The sequence below is a fragment of the Anthonomus grandis genome, chromosome 6 (genome assembly GCF_022605725.1).
Source record: "Anthonomus grandis grandis chromosome 6, icAntGran1.3, whole genome shotgun sequence".
In the NCBI taxonomy this organism is placed as follows: domain Eukaryota; kingdom Metazoa; phylum Arthropoda; class Insecta; order Coleoptera; family Curculionidae; genus Anthonomus; species Anthonomus grandis.
In genome coordinates this window covers 16,350,432-16,374,882 of record NC_065551.1, presented here as the reverse complement: position 1 = coordinate 16,374,882, position 24,451 = coordinate 16,350,432, and the positions used below count along the sequence as shown (strand labels likewise).

The window sequence follows — 24,451 nt, the reverse complement described above, 5'->3', positions numbered from 1 at the left end:
ATAACAAAAATATTCTATCAGGCACTTGGAGACTCTGGTTGGAGAGCCGAACGCATTCAACTACCTGAAAAAACTATCATAATTCAGGCACTTCAATTAAATTATTATTTTCTCTATTAATTGATCAAATACTCTCAACTATCTGCAATATATAAGAATATTCTTCTAGGAAGTTGAATTTAATCTTGATACTATCTGTGAACTGTTGAATGCCTTCAATTGCCTGGAATAAACACTAATATTCTAATTCAATAACTAGAAATATTTTCAATGGAAAAAAAGTGTGTCCCTCGAATATAGATAAAGAAAAATGTCCAAGCACTCAAGAACAATAAAAGCAACGAATATTCTCCAGCTAGTTGAGCAAAATGGGGCCTGCGATGACTAGAAGAACTACAGAATAGGTTTCTTGGTGTTTGTTATGTACTTGTTGAATATACTTACTATTTTGAATAAATAAAAAAAAAAATTTCGAACAGTTGAATGGGAGTTTTGTGCCGTTTGTATTACTACTAACTTGACTAAAAGCTCCTGGAAATAGGCTACTTTATAAACCTATTGAATGTAGGTACTCAACTATCTGAAAAAGATAAAAAAATGATTCTCCGAAAAATTATTAAATTAATTAAAAGCAATACTTAGGTGACATATTTCGATTGAAATTAAACATAATGAGATCAAAACAATTAATTAATTCGTCGCTCAGTTATTTATGTAATATCATAATTAGGAAGATACACACGAATACATTCTCAAAATTTGAATTATTTTATAATATTAATATTTATAAAATTTCTTTGATGACATCATAAACAAATAAATCTACCAAAATAGAATATATTTTCCATGTTGAAACCATAATTGAAATTAGAAATGTATTCATCAAATATTCTCTAATGTTTGCGTTTAATGTTAACAAACATATTATTAGGTTTGCAAACAAAAATAAGCAATAAAACGTTATATAATTGACTCCTGCTTAAAGGTCATACTAATGCATCTGTAGGAAAAAATTCTAGCTTTAATTGAATAAGAGTCTTTCAGTGATGGAATATATTCTTATTATTAACAGCCACGTATGGTTAAGTGGGTAAAACTGTACTTCCGGTACGCAACCAATAAGAGATCAGGCCAATTAAGAGGTGTTTTAACACTGATTTAAATAGCTTAAGCCATATGCCAATTTACATTTCAATGCGAAAAGGATTTTTGTTAACGATAAGGCGTTATTGGAGAATTGATTAATGTTAGCTGGTTTTAATTATATCTTTGGTTCGTCTATGTATGATTGCCCATATTCACAGGGACGTAGTTCTTGATGCCCTGTAGGTATTTTAGTTTGATCTTCGGTACTAAATCTCGTATGATTGTCTTCGAAAGGAAGGCAATATTGATTTGACACAATTTCCTGGCAATTCTCCTGATCTCCCAAGTTTTCTTGATATACGAAATCGTTAAAAATTTTATAGGATCCTCCAGTTGCTGTGGCTTTTTCCTTGTTATATTTTCTGCTTTCCAAGTGTCTTAAGTAGTTTGCTTGGATACCCGTTCTGCTGTAAGTCTTGGTGATGTTTTCTATTTCCTTGTTGAGGTCTACTTCTTAGTGTTGCATATTGTGGTTGCCCTTCTATACACGATTTTAATGAATTCCTCCCTGAATTGTAGTGTAGGTGTTGTCCTGAATGTGTTGCTTTGCGAAACACTGATGTCCATTGTTGTTCTTTACAAGAACAACTAAGACGGGCAGTGCTTACATCCAACTCCATCGTGAACCTGACGCTTAGCCTAAGCTTATTAATGTGCTCCACAAAGTTTGCTAACTTTGTATCGGTTTTATCTCAAATTATAAAGGTATCATTCACATATCGAAGCCACACTACAGGTTTGGATTGAACTTGCCTTAGAGCGTCACTCCTCGAATTACTAAAATACTTCATGTATATGTTGCCCCCCCACTGGAGACAATGACGAGCCCATTGGAAGTTCTTTGTACTGATGGTAAAACCTATTTTTTAATTGAAAGTAGGATTTACGAAGACAAAGTTCCAAAAAGTCTATTATTCCCTCCAGTGGTAGTCCAATGCATTCTGCAGCGTTGCGTCCTGCCTGAATGTTTCCCTGATGATAAGGGATTCTCTGAAGTATAGCGACTCTGAGCGAAACGAACTCTTACAGGTTTATCGGTGGGTCTAACTTTAGTGGTCTGAAGAATTTTGACGCGGAAATGAGCTCAGTTGCGTATAAAATAGTCCATATTTCGTTGTAATGGCTAAATAATCTTAAACATGAATTTGGGAAGTTCTGATATTGGCAAATGCTTGGTGCTGGCAACCCCTTCTTTGTGTATTTTAGGAAGCCTATGAAAACGTGGCGGCTTGCTATAGTGTGGAATGAGTTTGGTCCACAATGCATCAGATAGGTAAGCGAAATACTTTTTAAGACTCCTGTAAATTCTTCTTGTTAGTGTAGGATTTTTGGTTAATAGTTTGTATTCAGCTTTACCCGAGTTTTTTCAACCTTGTTGTAGTTTTCTGCATCTATCACTGTTGCTTTGCCCCTTGTTGGTATGATCTTGTTGGTGTCCCCTTTTATATCTTTGAGTAGAATCTGTTTGAGTACTACTGTTCCTGTCTAGAGGTATCCGATTTTGGTGGTTTCCTTACCAGTTGGTCCAAAGTACATTTCTCGTAGCGAAATTCGTCTACTTCTGCGTAAAGTAGGCTGATAGACTCCTTGATTATGGTTTTTTCGCTCGGGGATTCTTGCATGTACATACGTGAATTTTTCGGTTAAACGTTGGTGTTTGCTCTCGAAACTTTTGCTAGGTATAGTCAATCTTGGCAAAGTTTGGCTCAGAGTTTTCATCCAGAGCAAGTTCTTTGCTTTCCTGGTATCGTTGTTTACAAAAATTGCCTAGCGGTGCGTAGTACGATGGTATCCGACTTGGTATCGCATCAGTTCTTTACTGGAGCGCTCTATAAAGCACACTGGTCTTGTTCCCGACATTGTAGATTTCAATCGAAAACCCTCTTTGGTTTATTTGATCCTTGATTTTTCTTGACCAGAATGTATGGAAACCAAGATTTTGTGTTAAGACAACATTAAAAGAAAAGAAGATTCCTGAAAACAACTTATACCATACAAAACTAAGGATTCTTCCTGGAGCCTGTCTAGTCTTGATATTTCCAACATCGGGAGCCCTGCAAAATCTAATGGATGCCATACATCTCTAGTATATAAGCCTGTAGAATAATTGTTGTCAGTTTACAGTTAATAATGTCGTGCTAAATAAAAAAAAAATAAAGATAATGGAAGTTCGAAAATTAGACTTATAACTACTTTATGAATATTTATGAAAATATTCAACTTCCTAAATGCAGTCAACTGCCAATAAAAGAAAAATTCTTCCAGAAAGTTGAATTGGAGCTTGGTTTTCTCTGTAGGGTGATTAAATATACTCGATAATAATTATATAATATAACTTATAAAAAGTTGGGGGTTCTCTAATGACCTGAAGGTGTGCAACTTTCTGGAAGAAATAAATTAATAGTATCTTTCTGGAAGAAATAATTTTTACATATTTGAACCTTTTAACAACAAACATTACTTCGGCATTTCCATATTCATTTTAATTCAACATTTCCATATTCTAACCTCGTAAAACAACTTTTCAGGTTTTACTCCAGAAGCCAAAACTTGGGAAATAACCTTTGAAAAGTCCGGCGAATTTAAGGAGGCCAAGCAAATCCCCCAACTGACTTTAGGTGGCCACACCTCAGGAGTCTACGATGTGGCTTTTGACGTTGACTCCTCGCATATGGCTACCGTATCCAAAGATGGCACCTGGAGAATGTTTGACACCAAAGGTCCTATTATTGTCCTCCTATAGGAAATCAATATAATCAATAATTAAATTTACAGTTAATTACAAACAAGGACAAGACGCACGTTTGGACAGATCGGGCAAATATGAGCTGGCAGGAAGTTTTGCTCATGTAGCTTTATCACCCAATGCAGAAGTTTTGGTTATAGGTACCGCATGCGATTTGCAATTCTTTTCGACGTTGACTGGAGAGTTGGATTTCACTATTGAAAACATATCTAATGGTAAGAAAATTGGTATTTTTCTATAATTCTAAATATAATTTCTAAAGAATTTCATGGTTGGAGGGAGTTCGCTATTTTTTGTTGTGCTCAATCTTCTAGAACTAATGAAGTACATTTTCTGTGGAATGGTTAAATACACTCAAGTGCCTGGCATAAATAAAACATTAAACAATAATAATGATATATAATATTGTACTTAACCACATAAAATTACAAAGCAATATTAGATAAACGTAATAATTACGTATAGTAAAAAATAACACAATTTGAAATAGCAAAAGTAAGGTAACAGTCTGCATACATTTTAATAATAATTTATTTATATTCTTTTTCACTGTACCAAGTAGTTAAAAATCCAACGCGTTGTTGCGGAAATAATTTTAGCCTGATTGATTATATAATTACCTCGAATGTCGATTTGTTGTGCGGTGATGTTATTCACTATGACATGCACGAAATTACTGATCACCAACTTATTTATTGCAAACTTAAATGCAAAGCGTCTCGTAGAACACCCAAACTAGTCGAATTTAGAAGTTTTAAATATTTTAATCTTGAGGGTTTCAATGCTGATTTAGTCAACACAGATTGGGGAAGAATTTTTGACACAAATTGTATAGATGGGAAAGTCGAGCTGTTGACCAATAATATGTTAGACTTATTCAATATTCATGCTCCTCTTCAAAAAGCGCGTGTAACCAGACCTAAATCTCCTTGGTTTACTGACGTCCTAAAAATTATGAAGTCAGAACGCAACAAATTATTGTCTAAATACAAAAGAACAAAAAAACAGGAGGATTGGGAGGCCTATAAATCCCTAAGGAACTATTTTACTCGTGCTGTGCGCCAAGAAAAAAAGTCATATTTAGAATTCATTACAAGTAAAAATTGTTCCAGGGAAACGTGGAAAGCTCTAAATGAGCTAAATATATACAATAAAACTAAAAACAATATTAATGTACCTCACCACCTAAAAAAGCCCAATGAGATTAATAATTTCTTTATAGATTCTGTAAATGCTTTAACGCTAAATGTGAATAATAATTCTACTGCTAGTGGCCAAGAAAGCCGAACAAACAATGTTTTCCAATTTTCGCCTTTTACTGAGACAGATGTGTTACGTGCTGTATCTAGCCTAAAGTCAAACGCCTGCGGTTTTGATAACATATTACCTGACATGATTAAACTCTGCTGTCCTGTAATTGTACCGATTTTTACTCATATTTTTAATGAAATCATTAAACATGGTGTGTTTCCTCCCAAGTGGAAAATATCTGTAGTTCTTCCCTTGTCTAAAAACAAAAATGTAGAGAGTTTTTCTGATTTACGACCTATTAGTTTGTTGTGTGTCTTTTCAAAAATTCTAGAAAAATTAATTTACCTCCAAGTGTTTGCACATTTCAACAAACACTCTTTATTTAGCTCTACACAATCGGGATTCCGTAAAGGGTACAGTACAGCTTCAATTCTACTCAAAGTGATGGACGACATTTTTAAGGCTGCGGATAGGGGTTAGACTACAGCGCTTGTTCTTCTTGACTATAGCAAGGCTTTCGACACGCTTGATCACAGACTATTATGTGCCAAACTGAGGTCTTTTGGTTTTTCTCCCGAAACCGTTGAATTTTTTAAAAGTTATTTAATGGGACGGTCTCAGTTTGTAAAGATTGATGGAGTGGGATCTGATCTTAAATTGCTTACTAAGGGTGTGCCACAAGGGTCTATTCTTGGACCCCTATTATTTGTCATTTTTACCGCTGATTTAGACTCTGTGATTGGCGATGACTGCTCTGGCAATCGATATGCTGACGATACCCAAATCTCTAAGAGTTTTTCTAAATCTGAGAGTCATGCGGTCATCAGTCAATTGAATCAATGCCTGGAAAGAGTGGCAAATTATTCAGAAAATAACGGTTTAAAGCTCAATCCTTCTAAATCAGCTGTTATATACTTTGGTCCTAATCACAAATGGGCAGCAGAAAGTTTGGTAGTCCAGATTTCCCAGAGCATTATTCCAACAGTACACGAATCTAATAACCTCGGTGTAATAATGGATTCTGGTCTTAAATTTCGATCACAGGTGGCAAAAGTAGTGCAAAGGTCTTATATGTCATTACGCAATTTATACAAGAGCAAAAGCGTTCTTGGTACTCATCTTAAAAAGACTTTGTGTGAGTCCTTGGTACTCTCGCATACTACCTACTGTAACTTTGTATATGGACCTTCACTTGACTTAATATCAAAGAAGAGATTACAACGCATTCAAAATTCTTGTATTCGCTTTATCTATAATTTGAGAGCAAGAGATCATGTAAGATACAAGTTGCCAGAATTAAAATGGCTAAATATTCAGGACCGCGAAACTCTTCATTTTGCATGTTTTCTCTATAGAATATTAATGACGGGTATTCCTGATTATCTAAGGGTTCAGATGACGTACAGATCCTCTACACATGATCGGATTACACGCCATAATAATCTCTTAAATGTGCCAAAGCATCGAACAGCCATGTTTCAGCACAGTTTCTCGTTTTTGGCTTCCAAGTGCTATAACACTTTAATATGTAACAAATTTGAAAATCTCAGTTCATCGGGTTTTAAAACTCGACTAAAGGGCTTCTTGCTGGGTAAATATAAATAAGAATAAAACTTCTAAACTGTTTAAGAAGCATTATTATTTTTCTCGCGTATAAGTAGTAGGTATCTTTATAAGTATTTTTCACCTGTTTTTCCCTTAAAATTAATATTGTAACATAGTAGTTTTTAATTAATGCTGAATTATACATTTGACTGTTATTACTTAGAATTTAATGTATTTAGTTAGATGTTTGCCGATATTTTATGCAATATTGTAATTATGTAATATTTGATTTTTGTATGCTCGGTTAAGCAAACAGCTATGGCTGCCCTTCGCCGAGCCTAATAAAAAGACGTTTATTATTATTATTATTATTATTATTATTATTATTATTATTATTATTATTATTATTATATAATAAACTAAATATCTAACTTTTATACAAAATATACCAAAAATCATTTTGAAACTAAATACTGAAAGATTGGGTTGTAATCTAGTCACAGGCAACTAATCAAAATATTCAAGATCTATGTACATTCTTTTCATGAATATAAACTATAAATGTATATTTAATGTTCTGTAATGTTTTATAATCCACTTAATTGTCTGACAATAAATAAACATAACGATGAAGGAATAAATAATAAAAATCTCTTAGGTCGCTGAATTAGAGCTTCAAGTTTCAAGAGTTCCTATAATGCTTTCGACTGCCAAAAGCTCAAAATATTTTTGAATTTAACTGAAAGAATGTTTTTAGTTTTTCCAGGCAAATTCCAGGCACTGACGCCATCCGAATTATAAAAAGCACAATATTCTAATTCCGCTTCCTAAAAGAACGCTTGTATTTATTGTATATGACAGAGTACACTCTAGGAGCTCATAGAAAAACAAACCTCAATTTAAATAATTGAAAAAATGATTTGTAGTTTTTCCTGGAATTCAACCTGAATTCAAGTCTTGTGTTGTCTATCTTTGTAGCCTGAATGCATTCAGTTTTCTGAAAAAAATACAAATATTCTTTCATGCAGTTAAATTGAGGCCTTTTCTATAAGTTCCTGGATTGCACTACTGCTTGGATTAAATAAAAAACGATCCTCTAGGCACGTGAATTAGTTCCTTGTGGTGCTAAAACTGAAACATTTTTTAAATTAAAAATGTTTGGTTTTTGTCAGGCAGTGAATTGAAGCCTAATATTCCCCTATGAGCTCCTGAAAAGCACTCTACTGCCTCGAATAAATAAATACGTACCTACTTCTACGCACCTCAAGTAGATTTGTGCTATCTCTATAACTTCAATGTTAACCTAAAATTATTCTTTCATGTAGTTGTCTGAGTCATACAGACAATATTTGATTCATTCTCCATCATTTCTCTATATATATATATGTATTAATATATGCTATGTTACCCCAAATCCTAGATTTTCTTACCTTTTTATCATTGTTTTTCCAGACCATATCACCAATATGCTTTTCGACGCCTCTGGAAAATTCTTGCTGGTTTCGTGCGATAGACACATTAAAGTTTTCCACAACGTAACTGGATACCGCACCAACATCGCCCATGCCAAAGAAAAACTGAAGGAGCATCAAACTTCTGCCACGAGAGAAAGACTGCAGCAGATCATCAAAGAGAGCGAGGAGTTTTTGAAGAATTTTGATAATTAATAAAGTTTTTGATGTTATAATATAAATGTTGCCATTCCATAATGATACGTTTGTATTTTTTGTACCAATAATTATTGATTAAATAAAGAAATTTGAAGCATTACAATTATGTTGTATTAGTAATGGAAACGTTTGTGAAAGTTTATGGTTTAATTAATTTAGTGCCTGTCGTTTTGTGAGGGGTTTAAAACGTGTAATTGAACCTTAACATAAATAACTAGAAATCTGACCACTGTCAAAGTCAACCAAGGTCACTGTCAATCTGTGAAATATCATCCCCTTCCCCCGTTATGTGTGAAGCTGGACGGTCATAAGAGAGGTTTGATATAAACAAATTTTTGGTATTTAAAAAGCATTACATTTTTTAATATTAGTTTATTTAGTTTCTCTGTGTTATAAAGCTCTGTGGGATAATTATGAATTACTGCGATTCTTGTTTTTCCTTTAGTAAAAGTATTACTAAAAGTTAATTAATTAAAGAAAGTAGGTAAATGAAATATTTTGTGTAATTTCAGTTTAAAAATCAGTGACTAATTTTCCTAGGTATTTATTGCATTTGTTTATGCATTTTTAAAAATGTTTAAAATAAGGCAAACTAATTTGGATATCATTAGGATCTAGATCCGACATTGAAAATTTATGAGTTTGTATTTAGACTCAAAATGTTTTGAAAATCCAGACAAATGGTTTTCATGGTTTAGTCCGTTTTCAAACAAATTCAATACCAACGAAAACGTAGCAACTGTTTAGACTCTGACGGCTAAAATTGTTTCTTTTTTGGTGAGTATTGGCAGTGACAGACAAGTATTGGCAGTGACAGCTCTTGAAATTTATTTTTCTTACTATAACCGCTGAATGAATGTTTCAAATATTCAATCAACGCTCTAACTGTGGAATACATTTGACAGATCACCGGATCACAACATATCAGTGAGAGCACAACATATACACAACAAATCAGTGAGAGCTGATAGATACAGATTGTCAAATGTCATCCTTGTGTGTAGTTTGGACACGAAAAGTGAGGGTCATTTGTGAACTTTAAACACGGTACGAGAGGACCTCGTAGGTACTCCGGACAAAATTACATTTGTAAGCTGTTTAGCTGTTGGTTGGCCCCTGTCAACGTTATATTTGTCAAAAATCATTTCTCTTATTTGTGAACTTTCAATAAGATAAGAGGGAGTCTGGAGAATTCTGCTTATATTCGTAAAACAGCAACAAACGATTCTATTCTATCTACTTCGTATAATTCAACCTGGGTTACAGTGTTGTGCTATAACTTGAATGCGAAACTAAAATTATCCTTTATTGCATTATTCATCTATGTCAATATACGCTATATTAGAAGTACTATATTCTAGTACATTTGCTTACCTTTTTATCCCGACCATATCACCAATACGCATGTTTTTGATGTTATAATATAAATCTTGGCATTTTTTAATAATATGTTGGTAAGTATAATGATAAGTTTGTAAGTGTTGTCATTCAATAATTATTAATTAAATAAAGAAATTTGAAGCATTACAATGATTTTGTACCAGTAATGGAATCATGGTTCATTTATAGATATTTATATTCAACTTAGCTGAAAAAAGCTCAGACAACATATCTCTTTTATTGATATTGATGCTCCAATCATTTTCGGTATTACTCCATTGTCTGATAGTATTTGATATCTGTCAAATAGCTTCCGTAGTACTTTTTTAGTTTTAGGTCATATTTTTAAAGCATACCTTGAAGAATGCGATCTTGTCCTGGTGCTTTGTCACTTTTTCAATTATTAAGTGCTTCATCAATGCTTTCTATAGTTATGTCCAGTAGTTTTTCGAGGTTTCCATTTATGATGGCTTTCTTGTTCGGTATTCTAGCATGATTGTTTCGTTGGGCATTTTGTTTTCATAGAGGTCTGCGTAGAATGTTGGATCACTAGTATTTTTTCTCTCCCGGAGACGATGTTATTTTTATTTTACTTAGCAGCTGTATGATTTTTGTTGCACGTTGTTTCTCTGAAAGACTGTGACAACATTGTTTTTCCTTACTGTTTTATTTATTGCAATGTATTTTATCGTGTTTCTTCCTTTCTCTGTTTTAATTGGTTCTCTTCTTTTCTACAGTAATTGTTTTGCCTCTATTGATAATTTATCTTTTTGCCTAAGCATGGGTACCCACGTTTTGCGAGCTGCTTCTAAGATGTCAACAAAATCACACAGATTTTGTTGTTTGTTACGTTAATATTCTCATTGTTCTGGTTAAATTCTTATCTAATTTTCTCCATAGTTCTGTCTAAGCTTATTGATGTTTTTGTCTTCTGCTTTTTTTTCCGCCAAAACTCTTAACCTTAGAACTTGAACATGTATTTAGCAGTCTCAACTGGACCTCAGCTGGTGTGAAGACAAAGGAATTACCATACAGCGAGAGAAACTCGCAAACTCAAGGCAGTTAAGGCTTGCTATTATCTATTGGTTCATTAAATACCCCAATAATTCTCTGCAAAAACTAAAATTTAACCAACTGTTTATAATAAATTAACAGTTGGTTAAAAGTGTAAATCAACATTCTCCTAGGAGGTTGCTTTCATAACTCAGAGCTGGTCAACTGCCTTCAAAAAGTTAAAACTTTATTCAAGGCCTTTCAACTAAGAATTGATGTTCTCTATAAGGTTACGAAATACCTTCAACTGTCTAAAAGAAATTAAAAATATAATCGAGGCAGTCAAGATCTGGAAGAATGGGAAAAGATTTCAGGTAGTTCAATTAGATCTTAGAGTTATGAGAAATTGCCTGGAAGTAAAGAGTTCCTAGGACCTCAGTAATTTCCATTTTTTTTTTATTTTAATTTTACAATTTTTAGCAATCATTAAAAAATAGGAATATTTTTCAAGGCAGTTGAAGCTTGGTTTTCTGTGGGTTAATTGAATGCCCTCATAACTCAACTCCTTGAAAAAAGTTAGAACTTTCTTTCAGAGCACTTAATTGGGACTTGGACTCTATAAACTTACGAAATACATTCAACTGCCTAGAGGAAACTAAAATATTCTGCCAGGCAGTCGATTTGGTTTTTTGGATTTTTGATTTTACAAACTACCACCGAATCTTTTACTACCGAGAAAAATATTTAAAAAAATAAAAAATACCACTAAATTACTCTACGCATTAGTGCGCCAAAAAAAGGTTGACAAATTATAAAATGAATGTCAAATAAACGTCAAATACACCCTGGGAAGTGTGTAAAGTAAGTATTTTACGCACGGTAGTAGAAACAAAAATTCTCTTATGCAATGTTTATTTTTGAACCCTCTTATTAAAAATTGACAAAGCCATTACTTGACATAAATTTAAATGGTAATTTTGTTTATTTATTTATTTATAAGCAGCTGAGTGAAAATAATGCAAATTTTTTGAAAAAAATTGCAGGGTATGGTATGTTGTAGCTGCTGTAGCATTGAAGTTGATAATAATGACCAGGAAAGGCCTAATCCAACCCAGTAAGTCAAAATAAATAGTAAAAAAAAAATAATAAAAAATAATGTTTTTTTTTTGTATTTTTCTTGTTTTTCAGGTCATTTTGTAAAAGAAGAAAAAATATAATAATTAGAATAACCCTCATAGTTGTTGTGGTAATAATGATTACTGCGGGGATTACAGCTGCACTAATTAATTTAGTTAATAAATAGGCTGGACAATTGATTTATTCGCTTCCTCAAGGGACTAAAGCAACAAAAAATATATATATTATTAATTTCTGTACATCGAAGAAGATCTATGTCAAAATTACATTAATTTAAGATAAAAATACAAACTTTACTTTTTATAAATAAATATGATAATTATTAAAAGGCAAATTGATAAAACGAACGACACCGCGATAAAAACCACTAGGCCTATTATGATAATAAGCCTATAATAATCATTTTTTCTTTCCTTAGAATTTGACCTGTAAATACAAATTTTATAATGAATTGCCAATAGTGTTTAATTTATTTATACGTTGTTTGTAGTTCGTGCTGACTAATTTCCGGTTTTTTACTTCCACAACAGTTGGAAAATATCATAATTTCTTTATTAAGTGATTTTAATATGGTTTTCTGTAAGTATGTTTGCTCGAGGAATAATTAATGTGAAAGCATATTTTTTTTATAAATAATTTTCTTGGGTTACGTCATAAAGAAAAATTGTCAATTTTGTCATTTATAAGGTGATTTCAATATTATTATATCTTTATATATGTATGTATGTGCATATGCTTGTTATCCTAAAATTTACGAAAACATACACATTTTTTTGATATTGAATTTGATAATTGATTGAACACTTGGGAATATAATTTAATATTGACGGTTAAAATATTTGGGTTTCATTAAATATACCTAATTTATTTTCATAATAATTATGAATATAAATTAGGTATATTCAATGAAACCATGTATTGAACATGTCACTATGCGTCAATATTACAGTAATCGTGTATTCCGATACGCCACTTCTGAGTTTTTCTTGAGTGATTTAATAATATGCATATATAATTATTATATATGCATATAATTAAATGTTCAATTAATGGGTTCACTTAGAACAGCAGAAGCAGGTCGAAACTCACAAGTGGCATATCGGAATACACGATTACTGTAATATTGACGCATAGTGACATGTTCAGTACGCTTGGATGTATCTAAACGAATCAGTATTAAACTAGTTTTTTAAGCAAATACCTTGAATAATCAAGAATATAAAAAATACATGTTTTTTTTTTAATTTAAAGCCCTCAACTGCAAATTTTCAAAAAATAAAAAAAATATTCCAGTTAATTAAAAAGAGCTTCAAGCAAAATGCCCTGAATTATCTACCAAGACTAATCAAAGATTATCCAAGAATTTCAGAAATCAGTATAAACACACATAAACAAATTGGAATGACTTGAATAATTAAGAAGAGATAAAAATTGTATTCTACATGCTTAAAGTTATCTCCTTGAATAATCGGGAACCTAAACAACTTATGACTTTTGGATTCTACTTGAATTTTAAGCTGTCTAAAAGAAATGAAAACTTTATTGCAGGCAATATTAAGGCTAAGCCAAATGCACTCAGTTCTGCTAAATTCATATGCTCTATCGACTACCAGAAGACGTTCAGTAAAGTTAGGCAAAACGAAGTCAAATCACTGTTTAAAGAGACTGGCATAGATGAAAAAGATCTGCGAATTATCATAAATATTTACTATACCCAAGATGCTAATATAAGAGTACACTACTAAAGTAATGTGTACTATAACCCTCATGTTTTTCAATGTTTACTCGAAATATAACTTTCAACAAAGCTTGGAGGAATGTGGTGATAGTCTATTAATTAGCCGCTAACGTTTTGAACAAATCAGATACGTAGACGACGAAGTGATCTTCGCACACAGTCTAGAGGGCAACGGTCTGATGACACGTATAACTTAAATTAGCCAACAGTATGGATTAGACCTAAACACAAAGAAGACAAAATATATCGTCATTAGCAAATACCTAGTCTTAATACACTACTGACTAACAGCTAATTAAAAAGTTAAAAACTGCACCTATCTTGGCTCATACGTACACTCTACAACTTAACTAGTTAATGAAATCACTTATTAGACATAATACAAAGTATAGCAAAAGCTACAAAAATGATCACCTTCTTCAAACGCCATGATCTGCCGCTAAAAATCAAAATCTTCGTATTACAGTGCTCTACTTTTTCAGTTCTGCTATAGGGAGTGGAGGCTTGGATGCTGTCAGAAGCAGCTACGAAAAAAAAATGAAATCGTATGTACGAGATGTGGTATTACACACGCATCCGAAGAATTTCCTGCGTCGACCGAGTCACAAATAATTAAGTCATATATGCAGAACAGGAAAATATTTCGAAGTTATTACCACAATTAAAAAACGTAAATTGGAATACCGTATTATGAGGAACAAACAACCATATGATCTCCTCCAATTCATTCTACAAGGAAAACGACAGAAGGGGGCCAGGACGAAGATGAATCTTCTGACTTCAAAATCTAAGAAAATTGTTCAAAATGACTATGACTGGATTCTTCCCCACAGCCGCCAAGAAAGTATGCATTGTCATGTTATTCGCCAACATTCGGAACGAATAGGCCCTGCAAGAAGAAGAAAAAATAATCAAAAACAGAAACTATCTATTTGGAATCTCCTTGAATGTAAAGCATTCACCTGCCTGGAAGACATAAATATTTTATCCCAGGCAGTTGAATCGAGCCATGAGCTGACTGCATCCAATTATCTCCCAAGATCATTCAGGAATAAGTACAAACATACAGATCAACCAAGAATCTAAACCAAGACAAAACACAAATTATGGTATTTTCATCTAGAGATATTTCAAGGCACATAGGGCAAGTGAGTTTTTGGGTGTAGTTTTGGATAGAAACCTGCGCTGAGATGATACGTGTGTAGGCAAATAAGTGACAATATTTTTTTGTTTAGAAATCTGAGAAAATGTGCAAAAGTGTCTTAAACAATCCGTATGTCACAACCATTCACTCACATATCGCATTATGTTATCGACACACATTATGTTATTGTGACTTGGGGACATAGTAGTGGGGTTTACCCTATATTTCGTCTACAAAGAAGGGCTATTTTACCTTTCTTGACTCATCGCACCTGAATTTTCTTTCTATTTTCCAGTTATAAGTTGTCTTGTTAATTTATATTTACTTTATTTTAAAAACCATTTAATCTGTGATGAAATCTGAAAAAATTAAGCTGGTTCTTATTTTATGAGTTTTAATTTTACTTTAACCAGGCACATCTGATTGATTTGATTTCTCTGCCCTCACTTTTGTGACATACTATATCTAGCAAAGGACCAGTAGTTCTTAGGTTGAACAAAAGCAATCAACATATTCTAGGTAAGGATAACATTTTTGTATTATAATAACTCAACAGTCTTTTGAACAATTGTACAACTTAAACTACAAATACTAAGTTAATTATCAACAAATTTTACATAAATTCATTATTCGGGGGAGAACTGCTACCTGACTTCTCTAAATTCGAGAGGGACACAATTGTTGCAATTGGAAAGTACTAGTGGACTGTATTTATTTACATCAAAGGACCAAGCCTAGATGACGCTGAACCAATTAACGTTATAAATGAAACAAACTTATTTAATGCGATATAGAACCATTCATTAGCGCCAAAGATAAGAAAATGGAATAGTTGTTCAGTATGGTAGAAAAATAAGCTATGGGTCTTCACTCACTTCTAACACAAATTTGTGAACAAATACACCAATTTTGACTGTGTGACTTATTCCAGGTTTTTTACTTAGTAGTCAGTTACTTAGTAGCAAAAGTGCTCATTAAGTGCATATCTCATTAAAAAGGGCCTAAAAGCCTGTCAGTTTCAAGGGAATATGCAGGTTATACTCATGGTATTAGCATTTAAGAGTTACTACTTAAAATTTATTGCTTTATAAAAAAATCTTATCCATTAATTATAGGTTATTTCCTAACATGCATACAAACAAAATACAAAGTTATTTGAAAAATACCGTGACAGTATGCGCCGGCTCATTTATAGGGAAGAGCGCTTCTAGCCTGCCACTGACTGATATGCTTTCCACGCAGCTGCAAACCTGTACAAAAAGATACTCAGGGACTCTAAAAGACAGTAGAAGCGATTCTGCGCCGATGTTGGTCCCAAGACCCTATTACTCAAATGGGGTTGCTGTCACTTCCAGATGGCGGCTTTACAACAGTCGAGAGGGAGAACTTAGAGCCATGCTACGCACTCACTTTCCAAGCTGCACGATACCATGACTCGTCTCACAATCCCCCTCCAGTTCTCGGGCCCCGATTCATATCGAATATGAAACTGCTAAAAGGATAATCACCTACGAGAAGGTGAATTGAACAATAAAATCATTCAGCCCCTTCAATCTTCCGGGCATGGATGGATCTACATATCTTCAGACTATTCAGAACTTCCCTTGCTTAGGGCTACGTCCTAAATTTTCGCGTAAAATGAAAGTTCTCTTTATCTTGAAACCAGGAAAGAGCGACTACACAGGCTCCAAATCGTACCGACCAATAAGCCTTACCAGTTTTCTGCTAAACACAATGGAGAGGCTGACCTAGAGCTAACTAGAAGGCATCTTGGTCAAAAGATCACGGCATGTGCAACAATATGCCTACCAGGCGGGCAAATCCGTGGACGTGACCTTACACTGCCTAGTGAGGAAAGTGAAGAGTACTACAGACAATGGCAAAGCCTGCCTGAGTGCGTTCCTAGATATTAAAGAAGCGTTTGATAACAACTCTTTCAGAGTAATCTGCCAAGCACTCGAATGCCAAGGCTTAGAACCCTGTTTGGTGAGTTAGATAGTAGTCATGCTCTCGCAGTGTGATGTATTTGTTCATCTTAACAGCGAGGTTCCTAAAACATTGGCTGCTAGGAACTAGGAAGGAGTCTCGTCACCAACCTTGTGATGTCTAGTGCTCGATAGCTTGACCGAATATGTAAACAAGGCCCGCCTATGCTAGTGACCTGGTAATCCTGTGCCCAGAGAAAGACGCCGCAACAATGTAGGGCCCGATGATGAGTCCTCTGCGTATAGTGGACAAACGGCCTCTTGAAGGGCCTCAGGATCAAGTCCAAAAAAGTAGACCTTCTACTATTTACGAGGAGATATAACTTTGGAATACCACCTGCTGTGTCTCTGGGTGGAGCGCAGTTGCAATACTCCAGGACAGTTCGATTTTTGAGAATCATATTAGATTCCAAACTCTCCCGGTGTAATCAGGAAGACGTCAAAATTAAGAAGGCCACCTGCGCACGATTGGCCCGCAGAAGAGCTTTTGGCAGCACCTGAGATCTATCCCCTAAGATCCTCCACTAGATCTTTTCATCTATTACCTCTTCTTACATACAGAGCTATCGTTTGGTGGCAAAAAAAGCAAAAATCCGAGTCCGACTGGATAGAGTCCAGCACCTTGCATCTCTCTGAATACCGGGTTCCATGCAAAAAACTAGATCGCTAGCAACTCAGTTGAACCTTGCGCCATTTGTCCTGGTGGTGCAATTCGAGACAAAGGCCGTACAGGGGTGTCCTCTCCTTCAGATGAGCAGTGACTATATGACACCTGACAATGGATTAGAAGGGATTTGTGACCCCCATTGCTAAATAAGGGAGACTATCTGGTATACAGATGGCTCTAAAATGAAAATAACCGGTGGGGCATGAACCCATAATCGGTATAGGTAAATGCGTAGCAGCTGCATCAACAAAGAGTTTGCTGGACAAATGGACCCTCCGAAGATGGACTGAAGCAACTGACCAGAAATCTGCTGCGCTTAAAAAGACGCAAAATTCGGCTAGTGATAGGTCTAGTAACTGGACAACCCCGGTGGTGTTGGGAGGAGGAGGAAACTGTAGGCCACGTTATATAGTGCTGTGCACTCCCCCACAGCACTCACGCGCGCTAGGTTTAAATTCTTGAGTAACACCTACAGTGTACCAAGCGACTTTAAGTTCTTCATACCATGGAGCCTTTTTCTAAGGCTATTGGCCTCTGGTGGAGCACGACGAGTGCATCAGGAGACCTATATGCATAACAGCCTCCGGCTGCCTAGTATACTACAAATCTACAATATGCCCGATCCAAAATATAATTTATTCACATGTTCAAGCGTTTTTTCGAAAACAAAAACCACTTTTAATCAATCTAACCGTTACTAAATCATAAGAAAATACGAAAAATTTGAATAACGAAGAATGTTTTATGTGAAACCCATATAAAAAATATTCTACAATTTAAGGCCTACAACTTATAAAATGAATATAATCAAATTTTAATTGTTTTAAGATTAGCCGAATTTAATTATACAGGTTGAATCGGGAGGAACGCACCAAAGGTGAGTATTGTACACTTCAAAATTAAAAAAAAAACAAATGTTTTTGTGCATTCTCATTTAATTTCAAAATAAAAGGTAATTACAAACAAATATAAAGCCATTAACCTCCTAAGATATTCTACTTGGTCTGCGAAGGGCCCTTATTCGAAGTGATTTACGTTTTCTTCGAATCTTTGACAAACACTGCCGCATTTAATGCATCGATTTAGGCCCTTGAGTGTCGACTTTTATTTTGTTCACTTGATTTTTAAACCCACCCTATAAACAATAATAGTCCAGTGGTGTGAGGTCTGAAGGTCCTGGATGCCAACTCTTAGGATCACCGCGATCAATCCATAGTCCTGAAAATTCTTTGCCCAAATATTGCTTAACCTGACGATTGCCAAGTTCGTGATCTCCATCGTACTGATAAAAAAACATTTGCATGTTTGTTCGTTCATTTTCTCCAACTTGTGCTGAAAATTAGTTTCGATCGTTACGTGTGGATTTTCGTCTGCCCTTACATAAGAGCGGTACATAGCATAATTTGTGATAAGAAGCGGTAAACTATTTTAATTACGCAATAAAATTTATAAACAAATGAGTTTCGGATAAGACCATATGAGTTTTTAAAAATTATTTTCACGTGTACAATAATGACCTGGTGCGTTCCTCCCGACTCACCCTTTAAAGAGCATATGGATTAGAACGCTTACCTTTATTCGTGCTTCAAATTTCTTGGTTTACTATGAGAAAATTCTAAATAATGACACTCCTACTTGAATATTTTACAATATTATCAATAAACCTGTCAAAAACTTTTCAGGAACACCTGGAATAATAAAACAGATTTGTAAATTTTAATTAAATTTGGAATTACTTACTCGCCATTGTATCATTACAGAACGCGTTTCTGTCAACGACGTGACGTATTTTATTTATTTAAAAAAATGCCAATAATAAACAACAAAACATTATGAAAACAATAGTAAAAAATTCATTTAATAGCGCTTTAATTAAGTAAAATGGCGACTAACCGATGTCTCAATTACATAAACACGTAAGTAAAAAATAATTTTTTCATATAAATAATTATTTCATTTTTTCATTTTTAAATGAACACAAAAAAATTATTATATTTAAATTATTTTCAGGCATACATGCTGTTGTCCGGGTTGTATTGTATATATTACGTTAATCTTCACGGCTGTTATTGTAGTTTTTGTATTTTTAGTACAATACCATGCGACTAAGTGTGCACATCCATAACCGAATAAATAAAACATCTTGAGATTTGTCGCTTTTTTTAATGTAAATATAAAATTTAAAATATTTATACGTAACGTGTAATATAAAGCACAAAAGATATTAATCGTGATAAAGTTTAAAAGGCGCTGAAGATTTAACGACTAGAATAAAAGGGCCCTCTTGGCCAGGTAAGAAAGTGGATGGAATTAACTCTAAAGTTCCAGAGGGGACGTTCGGTAGCTCTAGGATCGTGTATCCTGACCTGGAAGAGAACATTAATTAGTACATAAAATAAAAATAATGTCGCTTAATTAAAATATCTTAACCTTTAAACTATTTTTAAGGTATTTTGCTTGCCTGAACTTTTGGAAACGAAGTTCAATATTCAAGTATATTTTTCAACTTGAATACACAATATACAGACTGTTAACCAAATTTGTAAACGAGTAGTTTGTTATTTTTCTATCATGTCTCACTAATGAAGTATTTGCAGGCACTATTTTAATAAAATTTAACTTCGGTTTTATGATTTTAATAACAATAATATTAAAATCTTAGAATCATATTTAATAAACAGACACCAAAGAGTTTGGTGAGAGGTTTACTGTCGATAATACCGGAGTTAAAGATATGTATACCCCAAGGTGCAAATCTGGATCCAATATTATTTTTAGTTTATATTAATAATTTGCCACCAACCCTAATGTACATTTCACTCTTTTTTACTTATGACATTACAATCTCATTTACTAATTAATGTTTAGTGTGTGATTCATTAATATTTTTTTTATTATATATTTTTGTAATATCCCTAAATTTATCTTGTATTTTATTGATGAAATATGTACATTACTATATTTTTAGTATAATATTTGATTTGATTTTATCTTGAGGGCAGTGATCCGAGTGCTTAAACTAATTAAGGAGAAAATAAAAATAATGAATATTTTTTATAAGAGTTTCCCAGTTTTCACTATTATTAGGGTTCCTTTTTTCCATATTATGAAAAAGGACTAATAATCCAAGATAATAAATAAAACAATATACCAAAAGATAAACATATTTGATGCAAAACACGTGTTTTGCCCTTACGTAGTCCTTTGAATGATACTTGGATTAAAAAAACTTATAACATTAACCGAGAAATCCTCTATAAAAATACGAATTTGATTAACGAATCTTGCAATATTTGGCAGTTTTAAAAAATTCTATTTTTAAGACGAGGTTTTCATAGTATCAATTTTTTACACAGAGTAGTATAAGGATGAACTTGAGGGTAAAAATGTGGTTCGAGATTAAGGATGTGTAGTTATAGCTAGCTGTATCAGTTCACATTTGATTCTTCTAAATTTCCAAGCAAATTTTTACTATTTTGAGGAATATTTTCACCAAAGAATTATTGGTACAAATTCGATCATGATACTGCGAGACAAGTAGTAAGTAAGTAACTTTTTGGGAAAATGTTATTGAAATATTTCAAATATTCTTGAAATTTATTACTTAGAGCCTGAAGGAGCTTAAGGATTTAAGGGTCAAAAACACAAGTCTGGTTTAAAAATTTGTTTTGAGGAATACTTTTACCAACTAATTAATGGTAAAGATTTGATAATCTGTCTTGCAGTAGAAATTATTATAATAGTAAGTAAGTACCTTGGGAATACCTAAACATAGAGTGCCGACATAAAAGCTTTAACTTTTGCCGTATGTTTTAGAATTTAAAGAAAAAATATCGAATTATAACTTATTAATTTTGGTGAAAGTATTTCGACGGTATTTTTTGCTGATTTTATTTTTTTAAATTCTACACGATTACCGACAATTACAAAGGGACATAAACCATAGACACTACAGTTACAGTTAGTTCAAAAATCATAAAATAGCTATCAATGTAAAAAAGTAAAAAAATCAGTAGCTAGTAATTACCAAATCAGAGTAACGCCTTTGGCGAATTTATCTTTTGCTTTTTTTTCAAATTTATGGATATTACTATTATATATAGGACTTATTTTATATATACGTAGGTTTACTGCGAAAAGCTGATGACTGATCTGAAGACTGATCTGTTCTACAATACCATACGCCTAGCTCTTAAAGGTGGCTTTTTGTGAACATTTCTTCGCATAATATGCTCCAATATTGGCACCCGTTTCCTGAGTAGTGAGTAGTGCTTCCACCAAAGTACCTCATCGACCAGAGAGAGCTTATACAGGTTGTTTGGCAGGTCAATGAAAGGCAAAAACATAAAAGTTATACTTATATGGAATTCGTGAAGTAATATTAAAATGGATTAGGTATTACGTGAAAGGTATTAAGAATTAGCTATCTAAAAGGGTTAAGGTAGGGTCCTTTCAGTAATTGCAAATATTTCGTTAGCTACATTACAGAGCAGTGTTGTCGGGTCGTTACTATTTATTATTTACACAAACAACCTCAAAGATTTCTACGAGATAATAACTCTGAAATCCCCAACTATGCAGATTATACCAGTTTTCTTGTACTTATCCCTTGACACTTTGTGGAGTTAACTTTACAGTATTACTATTTTGCCAAGAGTTTGCAGACGGTAGCTCAGAATTATTGGAGGCTTGGGATTATTCGAAGGTTCACTTATGACTGGCTATTAAAAAATCTAAACTTGATTATAACTATTAAATAAGAGGGCGCCACTTAGTTTTTTTTATAAATTAAAGAAAACTAAGAAAAAGACTTGGTATATAGGTTTCAATTAATAATTAAATGATCCTGGATAAGGTAAATTTAAAGAAGCAAAAAAATCTCAACAATACAACCAAATTATATTTACATCAAAGATATGTACACACCTCGTGTTCTAATCTGTTAAATGTTAATAATTTATTATGAATTAAAATATGAATAATGTTGATATGATTAAAATAAGTTTGACAAAAATAACATTTAAATTATGATTTTGCTACTAGGTAGATTTCAGTACTTGAAAAATAAATTGCAATTATTAAAGTTTTTAGTATGTGTATATTTGTATTACGCCCGGGGAAAGTTCATGAACCTTTTTACCCAAAGCATATCAGCCTATTTGTAACGTTAAATTGAAATAAAAGGTATATTAATAAAAATTTAAATAAGTGAGACAAATCTATGGTTATAGGTTATATAATATTTAAATAAATGGAATAAACTGGCCTGTATATTTCCCAAATGTTACATTTACCTTCTGATAACACCCAGTATCAAAAATTCCTCAAAAACTTAAATATACCCATCTTATAGCAAATTTAATTCTCTTTCAGATGGTATATCTAAATTTTATGTGGTGGTAAGAATAACGGAGATATTCTTGTTTATATGAAAAAAAAAAACAAAGAAATTTGATAAAATCAAAAAATGTTAAATACCAGAAGAACTAACAACTTTTCGAAAAAATGTTATACGACTTTTTTGTTGCAAATGACTTGTATAATCATCTCTTAAAGCTTGGCGGTTTTTATAGTAGACACCCTGTATACTATTCTTAATTATTAAAATAGTATAAATTTAAGTTTATAACAACAATAAATAATCATAGCAAAAATCTTTAAAACCATAAAAGTTCGTACTTAGGTATGTTTTGTTTAAAAGACTTTAAATGGTCTGATCTCTCACTTCCTCAAGAGTTTGTTTGCATCGACCTTTCAAACACCCTCTGTAAGAAATGGTATTTTCTGGGTGTATTGGTCAATTGTTAAAGAAAACTATTTGTTTCTCGCCAACGTTTCGAATTGTATTTAATTCATCTTCAGGGCTCGAAGTCGTAGTTCTCTCTCGTCAAATTAAGAAAGACAAAGATAGGACATTTTTTATTCAATAGTTTCATGTAAGAATCCGTCTTATGCCGGGTGGTCCATTAAACTTGAGACATCGCAATATCTCGAAAACTAAACATGTATCCAGAAAATGTTTCATGTGAAGTTTGAATGGTTTCCAGGTGGCCATAAAATGACGTTATTGGTTTGACCTTAAGTGGACGTCTTCAAGGTCAAATGACGGTCAACTTCACTTTTTTGCATAGAAACCTCTGCTTTTTTTAATAGTATTTAATTTAGCGTTAAAAAATGAGTAACTTTCATCTGACACTTTTTTACATACGACCTCTCCTTTTCAAGATATTACTTCTTGATTTTTTTACGAATTTTTTTCTTGACAATCAAATCAAATCAAATCAAATCAAATCAAATCAAAAATGGTTTATTTGTCAAAATGTACAGTTTTATAGGTCAATAAAAATTACAAAGAGAAAAAAAAATTACATTGACAAATAGGACTATTCTCTCGATTATAAAACCGTTTTCCCTAGTTAGCACAAGCAAAGAAGGGATGAAAAAGCCCTTTACAATTTACAGAAACAATTTTACAAAAATAAAAATAACGTTTTTATATAGGAATGCAAAGTAAGATATAGAATTAATTAACCTAAGATTTTAAGACAGGCAGCGGCAGTGCGACAACGGACGAGCGCAAGGAGAGAGGACAGACGAGGCGAAAAAAGACCCCAAAAAATAACCCCGCGTGAGATAAGATGCGTGCATCGGCCTAGGCTATTAAAAAATATACGTATGTATGTTACGGAAAAAGAAAGAATAAAACTAAAAGCGGGATTTTAAAATATAATCTCCGAACATTCCACTGAAAATTAGCATATTATATACACATGTATATCTTCTGTTACATGTTACTATTTCTTGTATTATGTTATTATACGCATTATCCCATTTTATATATCGCCCTACTTGAATTAATTGCCAATTATTTGTTCCATAAGTAGTTTAGATTTTATTTGACCAGAGAAAGCTCCCAAGGGCATTTGCTTTATGTCATTGTTTAAGCCATTCCACATTTGAACAGCTACATACTTAAAAGAACGTTGAAATGCTGCGCTTCTATGCAATGGTACGATAAAAACGTTATTTCGTGTGGCATGCGCATGTTC

The 24,451-nt window shown here is 33.1% G+C and overlaps 1 protein-coding gene and 2 long non-coding RNA genes across 3 annotated transcripts in view; 2 read left to right on the top strand and 1 right to left on the bottom strand.

The window, feature by feature from the left end:
• The first annotated feature begins 11,694 nt into the window (after window positions 1-11,694).
• LOC126737536 (uncharacterized) lies at window positions 11,695-12,319 on the top strand. Its single transcript, XR_007661049.1, has 2 exons — window positions 11,695-11,845; window positions 11,920-12,319. It is a non-coding gene; the product is annotated as an uncharacterized LOC126737536 (long non-coding RNA).
• A 6,855-nt stretch (window positions 12,320-19,174) lies between these two features.
• Window positions 19,175-19,554, top strand: LOC126737535 (uncharacterized). Its single transcript, XR_007661048.1, has 2 exons — window positions 19,175-19,318; window positions 19,413-19,554. It is a non-coding gene; the product is annotated as an uncharacterized LOC126737535 (long non-coding RNA).
• Window positions 19,546-24,451, bottom strand: part of LOC126737527 (calpain-7-like) — a 56,002-nt gene continuing 51,096 nt past the window's right edge. The window contains exon 12 of the mRNA XM_050442450.1: window positions 19,546-19,768. Within this exon, the coding sequence (XP_050298407.1) occupies window positions 19,627-19,768 (142 nt within the window). The 3' untranslated portion in view covers window positions 19,546-19,626. The remainder of the gene's footprint in view (window positions 19,769-24,451) is intronic.